The sequence below is a fragment of the Neovison vison genome, chromosome 3 (assembly GCF_020171115.1).
Source record: "Neovison vison isolate M4711 chromosome 3, ASM_NN_V1, whole genome shotgun sequence".
Taxonomy (NCBI): domain Eukaryota; kingdom Metazoa; phylum Chordata; class Mammalia; order Carnivora; family Mustelidae; genus Neogale; species Neogale vison.
In genome coordinates, this window is record NC_058093.1 from 28,971,533 (window position 1) to 28,982,395 (window position 10,863).

Sequence of the window (10,863 nt, forward strand, 5' to 3'; positions counted from 1 at the left end):
ACGGCCCGCTGGGTGGGTGTGGCGGGAAGTAGGTGAAGGTACGCGGGGGCGGGGCCGAGCGGCGTTTCCCTCAACTGCGCGGGGCTGAAACCATCGAGAGGGAGGGCCAGAGAGTCATGGCGGTAAGGGGGCGGAGTGACGGGTTACTCCAAACCATGCCGCCGGAGGCGCGAGCTGGGGTCTTGAGGGGATTCGGGAGGGGGCTTCTGGGCGTCCGACAAGGGAAAGGAGGGGGAAGCGCTTTGTCTGATTTCTTCCATGCATAGATATTTTGGCATTCTGAGTTCTACTCTGAGCCTCGGCGGTGGTCTTGGCTGTCAGTTCACCGCCACGCGTGCCCCCTGCGCCCTACGCAAAGTGGCAGAGGCCAGGAAGGTGTAGAAACAACGTAGCCTCCTGTCCTTCGGGATCTCTAGAATTAGACTCGGTCACGTTTTATTGGGGGGGAATTCGGGGAAAAGCTCCATGGAGGAAGCAGCAGATGGACAGGTCTTCTATTGGAAAGAAGGAAGGAATCAATTAGAATGGGCATTCCGAGTAAAGACACCTGCTTGAGCAAGAACAAACTGGTTTGCGTATTTGTACAACAGTGAGTTTTAGGCGCTAAGCTATGAAAGATAGGTGGGCGCCTTGTTGTGGAGGGTGTTGAGTACCGGGCAGAGGAATTTTTACGTAATTCAGGGATCTGTTGAGAGCCAGCCATTGGAGGTGTTGCAGTAGGGAGAGTAATAGGATTGAAGCAGATTCAGGAAGAAAGTTCTGGGTCCTCGTGTAGCAATTTGGTGAAGCATTAAGATGACATTTCAAGAACTAAAATTAATCTTAAGGAGGCAGTTTAGTGGGGAGGTAATAAAGGGCTATACAGGACATTAACAATTGAACATGTAAAGGACAGGGTATTTCAAGGTCATTAATCTTGGTGATAAGGCATGAGATTACTAATAGGTCAGTGGAAGAAAATTTCTTCTTCGTTCCCTGTTAATTCTGGCCAGTGGGCTCCTTTCTATCTCAGCTATTCCGAGGGACCACAAAAATTCTTTCCATCATCCTGATGAGACACTGGCTACATTGCTCTCTCATGTTTAAACAATCTTCAGACGTATTCCCCGGGCAGAAAATGAGATACGAACAGGATAATGAAGGGCAAAATGGAAAGAGGGGCCTGAAGTGTCAGCTCTTGCCTTCTAGCCCCTCCCTCCACCCCACCGACAATATTGAAAACACAGTAGCACTGACCTATCCTTCCTGCACCCTGCTTCTGCAGTGGTTTGGGGGGAAGTGGGGCACAAGGGTGAGGATGGATTGTGGAGTCTGGTTTCTAAACTAATCTTGTGTTTTGTCCCATTTCCACTACCCCCACCACCAGGTTTTGAAAATGCCTCAGAGCCTGTAAGTTCAGTGTTTCCATCTCAAGATGCCCCTCTCGGACTTTATTCTCGCCCTGAAGGACAATCCCTACTTTGGGGCTGGCTTTGGGCTTGTGGGTGTGGGCACGGCCCTGGCCCTGGCCCGCAAGGGTGCCCAGCTGGGTCTGGTGGCATTCTGGCGTCATTACATGATCACGCTGGAAGTCCCTGCTCGAGACCGAAGCTATGCCTGGTTGCTTAGCTGGCTCACCCAGCATAGTACCCGTACTCAGCACCTCAGTGTTGAGACTTCATACCTTCAGCATGAGAGTGGGCGCATCTCCACCAAGTTTGAATTTGTCCCCAGCCCTGGAAACCACTTTATCTGGTAAGTCTGGGAACCAGGGAGGACGAGGGGAGCTGGATTTGACTCATTCATTCATTCACCCCGCGTGGGCCACTTTTATGCAGGTATCAGGGGAAATGGATCCGAGTGGAACGAAGCCGAGAGATGCAGATGATAGACCTGCAGACAGGGACCCCTTGGGAATCTGTCACCTTCACAGCCCTGGGCACTGACCGAAAGGTCTTCTTCAACATCCTGGAGGAAGGTGTGGGATGGCAGGGGCTGGCTTTGTTGTGGGGGTTGCAGGGATGGGGGCATTTGACACTGGAGCAAGGGAAGCTTGGATCTGAGCTCAGGGGACTAAGAGGGAAGCTCTTTTGGCACAGCTTGGCCTAATTGGCCAAGACGAATTACTGGCTTCCTCTCATCTTCTCCCTCCCAGCTCGAGAGCTGGCCTTGCAGCAGGAGGAAGGGAAGACGGTGATGTACACAGCCATGGGCTCTGAGTGGCGTCCTTTCGGCTATCCACGCCGCCGCCGGCCACTGAATTCTGTGGTTCTAGAACAGGGTCTGGCCAACCGAATTGTCAGAGATGTCCGGGAATTCATTGATAATCCCAAGTGGTACACTGACAGAGGTGAGCAGCAGCTGGGGCCTTGGCTGGGGTGTTTTTGATGCGATGTCAGAGCTGGGGAAACAGGTCTTTGGTCTCTGTGACCTGACAGGGCGAGTATAAAGCTCTGGCCTACTTCCCAGAGATCAAGGGTAAAGAACAGTTGTTATGGGGGTGATTTCTTCTCACGCTAAGGTCATCAGGCCACCAGGGGGCAGGGTTGGGAATGAATGTGGACATCTGGGGTAGAGTACACCAATTCATTTTAGGTCTTGATGATTCTCTTGGCTGTTTCCTAGGCATTCCCTACAGACGTGGCTACCTGCTTTATGGGCCCCCTGGTTGTGGAAAAAGCAGTTTTATGTGAGTAGGGTCACATTTCCTTGTAATTCGTAAACTGGAAAAAAAAATAGGCTGTGGGGTTGGAAAGGGACTTGAATGTGGGGACTGGGGAACAGGATAAATGTGGGATATGAGAAGTGTTCAGGTGATAGAAAGGTTAGGTCTCTGAGACCCATCCAGGACAGCGAGGACGAGCATTTGGGCCTGAGAATGGATCCCCAGGTTGCCCACCTTCTGTCCTCCCATCCCCCACAGCACAGCCCTGGCGGGGGAACTGGAGCACAGCATCTGCCTGCTGAGCCTCACCGACTCCAGCCTCTCCGATGACCGGCTCAACCACCTGCTGAGTGTGGCCCCACAGCAGAGCCTGGTGCTCCTGGAGGACGTGGACGCAGCCTTTCTTAGCCGAGACCTAGCTGCAGAGAGTGAGTGAGGGGAGTTTTGAGGGAAGGGGAAGATTAAGCATACAGGATTAAGTGAGGAGCAGTGGAAGAAAATGGAAATCCAGAGGGCTGACAGAGGATGCCTGGGGTTGGCAGGAGGAGTCCACGAGAGGCACTGATACATCGGGGAATGTGGTGGGAGTAGAGGGTTTAAGCAAAGTCATGACCAGCCACACTGCTTTATCTCTGCCCCTCTCTAGACCCAGTCAAGTACCAAGGTCTAGGTCGCCTCACCTTCAGTGGACTGCTCAATGCCTTGGATGGCGTGGCATCCACGGAGGCCCGCATCGTGTTCATGACTACCAACCATGTTGACAGGTAAGAAGGGGTGAGGCCCTCTGAGGCTGTGAGGCAAGACTGCACCCCTTCAGCACTTGAACTGCCATTTCTGGGGGGGGTCCAAGCAGTATTTGTGTCTATAACTCTGCCTTTGCTGCCTTATCCTCTTAGGCTGGACCCTGCCCTGATACGCCCCGGACGAGTAGACATGAAGGAGTATGTGGGCTACTGTTCACACTGGCAGCTGACCCAGATGTTCCAGAGGTTCTATCCAGGGCAAGCACCTTCCTTGGCTGAGGCCTTTGCAGGACGTGTCCTTCAGGTTACGACTCACATCAGTCCCGCCCAGGTACAGGGCTACTTCATGCTGTATAAGAATGACCCTGCAGGGGCGATTGACAATGCTGAGTCTCTGAGGACATGATGCTCGGGCTGCGCTCGGCTCTCCCCCTGGGAGCAATAAACACCTGCCACAGCACTCTGGTCTCTAACCTCCCTGGATGGGTACTTAAGTAAAAAGCAGGCGCCCTCAGGCATCCGGAGAGGCAAGTGCTGGGGACAGAAGCTAAGGCCAAGTTGGAAGAGACACTACGGTAAACAAGGAAGTATGTCTTCCATCTAGACGCGTTCATTTTTTTAAAAAACGTGGATGTATACAAAGGGTGTGTGTACATGTTATGTTCCGACGTAATTTGCTTAAATGTGGCCTCTACCAGTTTTCCTGAACCCTACCACACTCACTGAGAGGTCAGACCCATTCTTATTCAGACCCTGGGCTCTTGGGAAAAATGGGACTTCAGAGCAAAGCCGAGGCTATCCTGCCACACTTGTCTTGCTAGAAATTCAGAAAGAGCCATACAGCACAGGCTAGGCACTACTACTAAGCAAAGAGAGCCAAACAAGGCCAAGTCTTTTTATTGTCCCCCTACCCCCCCATCCCTGCCCCCCACAGTACTGCTAGGAACCATCCTCAGACTCCAGGCTCAGGGGCTCCCTTCGAGTGCCAGGACGATAGGCTCCCCGACCCCGAGGCAGGCGGGGGTAGGAAGAACCCGGTGTCCGACCCTTGGAACGCTCCCAGCGAGCACAGTCCCGAGTCCTGCGGGGTGGGGGACCCTGCCAGTTGCCAGGGCCCTTCTCTTGGGGAGGACCTTCAAGACCTTGGCTACAGGGTTCTGGCTTTAGGTCCATGGGCTCCTTGAGGGGCCCCTCGGGAGGTGGCAGTTCCTGGGTGTCACTGGCACCTTTGTGGGCATGGCACTCCCCTCCCTTTAGGTGCCTCCGTTCGGGCTGTTTCCAGGGGCCTCGACTGGCCCGGGGGGGATCTAGCATAGCTTTCTGGGTTTCACCCAACCTTTGCTGATTTGGCCCAGCCCCTGGAATCTTCTCACACGTGTACTGGGAGGCCACAGGCAGAGGGGCTGCCGGGTTGGGTTGGGCAGTTGCTGAGGCGGACAGTTCTGTGGCAAGAACGCTGGGTGGATGGGATCCTCTGGAGGCCTCCACCGCTGACTCGGGCTCCACAGGGGTGGGAGGCTAGAAAGAAGCGAGCACACGTGGTGAGGGAGATGCAGTTCCCTGCTTGGGAACTGCGGGCCCCTCGCTCACTACCAGGGCTTTCCCCATCAGCCTATAACCTCGAGGGCAGAACAAAGCTCACCCTGCGACCAGCAGGGCAGAGGGGCACTGGTGGGAAGGTAGGCAGCAGTCAGGGAGGGGTGAGAAAGCCTGTTCTCACCTGCTGGAGGCTGATGAAGTATCGGTTCCGCTCAGCCTCAAGGTCAATAATGCCCCCCCGCTCCTGCTGCCTCTGGTAGAGCCGCTTGCGCTCTTCCTGTTGGCGCAAGCTCTCTGCGCTGGGCTGGTACAGCTCCTACAGGGAAGGGAGTAGGACGACAGGGGGAAAAGCAAGCAGCAGAAGGCAGACTCGAACCCTGCTCTTTCAGGACCACCTCAAGAGATCTGCACGAGGTTCCTGGGTTTGTCCCTCGTATCTGGGCTCCCAGATCCTTAGCCTGGGGCAAGGGACTGCAGCTCTGCAGAAAGGTCCCACGCCGGAGCAGCCCAGTTCCAGAGATCCCATTCAAGACCAGCAAGATGCCATCCCTCCCTCCTTGGAGAATGCCACTATTCCTGGCTCAGATGAGAAGGGAGTCCCCTTACCATGGGCTGTTGGGGCTCAGGGGCTGCTTTCAATGAGGCAAGATCATACACGAGGGGCTCCCTGCACACCGGACACTGCACACCGACTGCCTTCTAAAAATAGAGGAGAAATCACAGCCCTGTTTTGACGTGCACAGTGCTTGCCAGCTGCCCCAACCCATCAGCCAGCCTAACCCTCAGGGGCAAGCACAAAGGGCACTGGCATTCTGTTCAGCAGTGAAGCAGGACAGGGCGGGGGCTGCCTCCCTAGGCAGAGCTCTGGGAACTCTGAAACTGCATACAGTGGGTACATGTGTATATCTGAATGCCCTTCTCCTCTGGACAGAGGTGAGCTTTCACTAACCTCAGATATCCGTGACCCCTAAAAGGTGAGGAGGTACTGGAGCAGAGGGGTAGGAAAGGGTGTGATTTGGGGGGCTGGGTGAGCGCAGGGGCTGGTGCACTGACCTGCTTGGCCTCGGCATGCTGCCGCTCGTGCTCCTGTTCCTGGCCTTGAACCTGTAGCTCACGCTCCATGTGCTGGATGTACCGGGCGAGGCAGTGGCAGTGGAAATAGTGGTAACATGGTGTTTTGGTAAAGGCCTCCTTTTCCTGAAGGAAGAACAGGCATAGGGCAGGACCTCAGAGCTTTCACGAACCCGCCACTGCCCGTCCTGAGCTGACCCCAGGTCCTGAGAGCAAGCCCCACCTGGAAACCATAGAGGCAGATGACGCACTGGCCATGAGGGATGTTGTTGTCTGTGAGGATTTCCTTCCCCTTCTGGGAGGAGAGAAGACACTTCAGACAAGGAGGCAGGGACAAGAACTGTGTGCACAAAGCTTGTCATTTATTCCCAGGATGGACTGCGGGACCGTCTCCCACTAACCTAGTGTGGTAGTGTTCATGCCTTTCTGTCTGGGTGAGGCTCCGGGGGCCTGGAATCAATTCCCCACGGCCCTGCCCTCTGGCCTTGCCTCTCCTGCCGTATCTAACCAGCTGCAAAATTCACCTCCACTGATCTCCCAATTCATTCAATAACCTTTAATACATTTCAGGAATGAAAATAACAGACCTGGACAGAACAGGATGTTCTGGTGATGCTCCTATCTTCTGGGACGCCTTCTGTGGTTCACCCCCTCTGATGATCACTTCCCCCAAAAAAACTTCTTAGAGCCAGCTTTCAGAAAAAGCCAAGGCATGGACGGCCCCAACAGACAGAGAACTCAAAGGCATCCCATTGGGCTATGAACTAACTCATAGGCATGGCTATCTAAATAGCTCATACTCTGGAATTCCACAGAGTTCCACGCTGCATTGTGGAGGCCGGCCTCAGGAGCACTACAGTGGTCTAAGCCCACTCTGACTCCAGACCGCCCACCATCATTCTTTTCTGAACATTCTTCAAAACTTAAAGCTGAGGAAAACAAGACTGTACTAAATTGTGTGTTTTTAATCCCAAGCAACAGAAGTTATCTGTGTATGTGAACTTATAGCTTGGGGCGGTCCCTATGGGTTGTTAACTTCATTAGGGTAGAAACTCTTGAGTAGAAGAACCAGGACTTTTTAGTCCACGCCAAAGGCAGGCTAGCCTTCAAATGTTCATTCCTGGTGAGACCCTCTAAGCAAGGTCCCTATCTCTGGCTACTTTCGGATGCCATTGCCAAAAGAATGCACTGAAATGGAATCAAGAAAAATCCAAGTAAAAGAGGCAAAATCATAGGCATAGGCCACTTGGGGAAGCTACAGAACTGTCTTTTGGGGGGAATTCTTACAGAAGAAAATCTTCTCTTCCTGAATTTAGGCTTCACCTCAACAAGGACTAATAATGAATGACCCCATATGTACATAAGATTCTGGGCCCACTACCTCCCTTGAGAAAAACAGCTCTTGCAGCTTCCTGAGCTAGCACACCTCTTACCTCGATGAGTTCATAGAGCATGGCAGTACCCAGCCCAGCGTTGGCCACCTGGCTCAGTGCCTGTGAAATCCTGGAAAACGGCAAAGCACGCATTAGGCCTGCCCCCTCCCCTCACCAGACTGAGCTGTATCCCGTTTTCCCTGCTCTGTCCAGCCCAACTTACTTTTGGATCTGTTCATCTGAGAGTCCTCGGGGGTTACGGATAGAGATCTGTGGCACCTCATTGGGGTACTAGCGGGAGGAGATAAGGTTACTGCTAAAGCACCCACCCCAGGGCTTCTCCCCTTCCTTGCTTTGCTGCCCTAAAGCCCGCGCCTCACCTGTGCCGGGACCTGAAGCACCAGAGTGAAGCACACATACTGTGAATCCTGGTCTTCTGCCGTGGCAGGGTGCAAGGTGATGAAGATCTCCCACGGTGAGGATCTGCAGGTAGAAGAAGTCAGGGGTGGGGAGGTGACTGGGCAGGAGTTTGAGGACCGGGGAAGATGGGAGTGAGACAGTAGAGTCGGTGCAGGAAGTGAGCACTGGACGCTTTCTTTTGGGGGCGATTAAACGAGTTGTCTTGGTCTCCATGAGAACAACATTTTCTCTGAATCAAAGCTCAGGGATTCTGCATGGAATCCTCTCATCAATAAGAGGACTCCTGCCCACGTCTAGTCGAATACGTACCTGCCGTTTCCTTTAACCACCTGTAGTTCATCCAGATAGATAGACTCTAACACCTCGACTTCAGAAGGCAGTACCCTAGAGAGACAGGGGGAGATTGACTCACCATTACAGCTCTCCCTGTTAAAGCCTGCTAGAGCTCGTGAAGGCTGGCTTTTTAGGAAACTGGCAATCGGCCTGAGTGCGTACTCTTGCTGACCCCCATAAAAATGGGGGAAATAGGTTTTCTGAAGTTGTCAAGTGGCCAGGTGGGAAGCATGGGAATCAGAGTTTAAGGGACCATTTCTGTCTACGGTTGAGGAAATGGATTCCTGGGAAGGAGAAATGACTAGCTCAACTATCAAAGTTTAACAGAGGCAGAACTAGAACAGGTGCCAGGTTTCTGGACTCCCTATTTAAGTTCCATCGTTCTGCTGGTGGGCCAGCTCTCTGACCGAGAAATAAGATGTCCACTGATTCACATCTAGGTTATCAATACCACTCCTGGCTTTCCCTCCACCATTGTTCATGAGGATGCCAGTGTCTACACATACTGCCAATATCAGTTGCCCTAAGCCTACTCAAAGGAGATACCAACCAGAACAGAAGAAGAGATCTAGGTGGTATAAAGGCCATGATGTAGTAGAAGAGCCATCAGCTTTGGAGTATAGGCACCAATCAGCAGCTACATGATCTGAGTAAGTATCTCTGTAAGTTTGAGTCACACTGTCTACCATATATAGATAATACCACCTACTCTCCAGGATTATTGTGAGGATAAAAGGTTGTTTATATAAAGTACCTAATAATATCTTGGCCATGGTAGCTACTCTATGTTCTCTTTTCTCCTATTTTGTATATATTCTTCTCCCTTAAAAGGAAAGAAGAAAGGCTACAGTAGCATTCAGTGTATTTATGAGCCTTGCTATCTGGCAGACCTCGATCAACCCGGTTAGGTCAGGATCTGGTGGTCCTGATGTAAATGAGAGGACATACCTGTTTAATTATAGTAACAGCTACTGTAATGACATTGAAGATTAGTGATAAGCTCGAGTCCATAGCTCTCCCCAGGTAATGCATGTAAAGACGCATGTTCATTCTCCTTTCTTAATAGGTATTGTTCCCTCTTCATCAAGAACAGGGCTGCCCTAGCATGACTCATATATTACTGGTTCTCAAATTTTCTTTTTAAGTCTTAGACACCTCCAAATATGAAATAGGTAACTGTGGAGTAGTTTTAGTTGACGCAAGTGTGGGAATCTCAGAGCACCACAAGTCAGCAGAGCAATCACTACTGCCCTTTCCATGGCTCGAAATGTCTCCTCAGAACTTAAGTTCCGCCCAAACAAGGTGAAAACCACGAGCCTAGAGGATCTCAAAAAGGACGACACTGGCTGGGTTCCCTGAACCTATAAAATACCGAGGTGTAACGTCCATTAAGAGGCCCTTCCACACTTTACCCACCCTAGCTGTGACTTGGGCCTGGATGTGAGATATGGAATGGGATGATGGTAAGGTGGTGACAAAAAAAAAGGGGGGGGGTCGGGGGATTGTATAATGTCCTAGTACTAAAAACGGTGAGATTCTTCAGAGTCAGATAACCTGGATTCCTAGTCAAAACTACGTACCTTTATAGCAAATTGATTTACGTCTTCAGGCCTCTAGTCCCATCACGGGCCCACATCTTAGTTACAAAAAGAAGGCTTTTATGTTACAAATCCACCGTGATCCTCTCAACTATTCTGAGGTAGATGCCACACCCACTTTTTTTTTTTAACCTCAGAGGACACTGACTCACAGAACCGTGAGGTGGCCAGGTCAGCATCACACGCTAATAAAATGTGGAGTGAACCCACATTTATCCTATTTCCAATCCCAGAGTCCTTCCAGGTTTTGGTCTCTTGTTGAGAATGCTTCAGAGAAGGACTAGGAGAGCTTTTAGTGAGGTGTAAAGCTTTATTTAGACAATGGTCCTCAGTGCGGTCGGGGAGGGAGACAGCTGAGAAAAGCCTCGGCGGAAATAGGCTGATCCAAGGGGAAAGGGGGTCGGGGGCTGGAGGACATCGGTTCCGGGAGGTAAAAAAAGGCGGTGGGGGGAGCTGATAAGCAGACATCCTCTGGGACCCCGAGCAAATCCACTTCAGGACAATGGGAGGAGTGAGGCCGGAGAAGAGGGGATCGAGCCAGATAAGGCGCAGCCCGAGCGGGCCTGACCGGCGCAGATCCGGCCTCCTCTCCCATCAGATCAGTGCCCCTCCACCCTTCTGTTCTGTTCCCCAGTACAGCTCTCTTAGGGAAACATGTCAGCGTCTCTGTCATCCCTTTTCCCTCGCTCCGCCCCACAAGCCCGCCGTGCGGATCGTGCGCGGCCACTACGAGTCCCCCGGACCGGATCCAGGCGGCCAGCCAAAGCCCATGCCCCCAAAGTTACCAGTCCTCCTCCCCTGCAGCCGCCGACGCAGACGCCGCCATGTCTTCTCCGGCCCACAGCCGGAACCGGAAATACTCTCAGGGCAGTCAGGGGCGGCAAATTAGAGGAGGGAGGGAGGCAAGGAGGCTAGCGGCCGTTTCTAGGCAACCGTAGACTCCAGGTCCTTCGTGGGTCCTGATGCCCGAGAGACGGTTCGGAAGTGCCCTAGGAAGTGCCTGTGGGCCGTCCGCCGTCTCTCCCAATACCTCTGAACGCTTTCGTCCTGTAAACCTTCCTGACCAGTTCCCGCGAGTACAGCTTGTAGAAGTGGGAGTCTAAAGAGACCGGCAGTGGGGATGGAGAAGAGCTATAAGTCAG

General features: G+C 52.5%; 2 protein-coding genes across 3 annotated transcripts; one reads left to right on the plus strand and one right to left on the minus strand.

The window, feature by feature from the left end:
* The first annotated feature begins 54 nt into the window (after window positions 1–54).
* LOC122902309 (mitochondrial chaperone BCS1) lies at window positions 55–3,847 on the plus strand. Of its 2 annotated transcripts, none has more exons than XM_044241602.1 (8): window positions 55–122; window positions 1,367–1,734; window positions 1,818–1,957; window positions 2,135–2,329; window positions 2,605–2,668; window positions 2,903–3,072; window positions 3,291–3,408; window positions 3,541–3,847. In XM_044241602.1, the coding sequence occupies exons 2-8, from the start codon at window positions 1,415–1,417 to the stop codon at window positions 3,791–3,793; spliced, it is 1,260 nt and encodes a 419-aa protein (XP_044097537.1). In that variant the 5' UTR covers window positions 55–122; window positions 1,367–1,414; the 3' UTR covers window positions 3,794–3,847. The 2 variants fall into 2 exon arrangements, with proteins under 2 accessions (XP_044097537.1, XP_044097538.1); XM_044241603.1 differs by lacking the exon at window positions 55–122 and adding an exon at window positions 601–621.
* A 421-nt stretch (window positions 3,848–4,268) lies between these two features.
* RNF25 (ring finger protein 25) lies at window positions 4,269–10,555 on the minus strand. Its single transcript, XM_044241605.1, has 10 exons — window positions 10,507–10,555; window positions 8,100–8,174; window positions 7,751–7,853; window positions 7,594–7,661; window positions 7,431–7,500; window positions 6,221–6,292; window positions 5,980–6,123; window positions 5,533–5,625; window positions 5,108–5,242; window positions 4,269–4,905 (listed from the first exon to the last, which is right to left on the minus strand). The coding sequence occupies exons 1-10, from the start codon at window positions 10,545–10,547 to the stop codon at window positions 4,327–4,329; spliced, it is 1,380 nt and encodes a 459-aa protein (XP_044097540.1). The 5' UTR covers window positions 10,548–10,555; the 3' UTR covers window positions 4,269–4,326.
* Window positions 10,556–10,863: the final 308 nt, after the last annotated feature.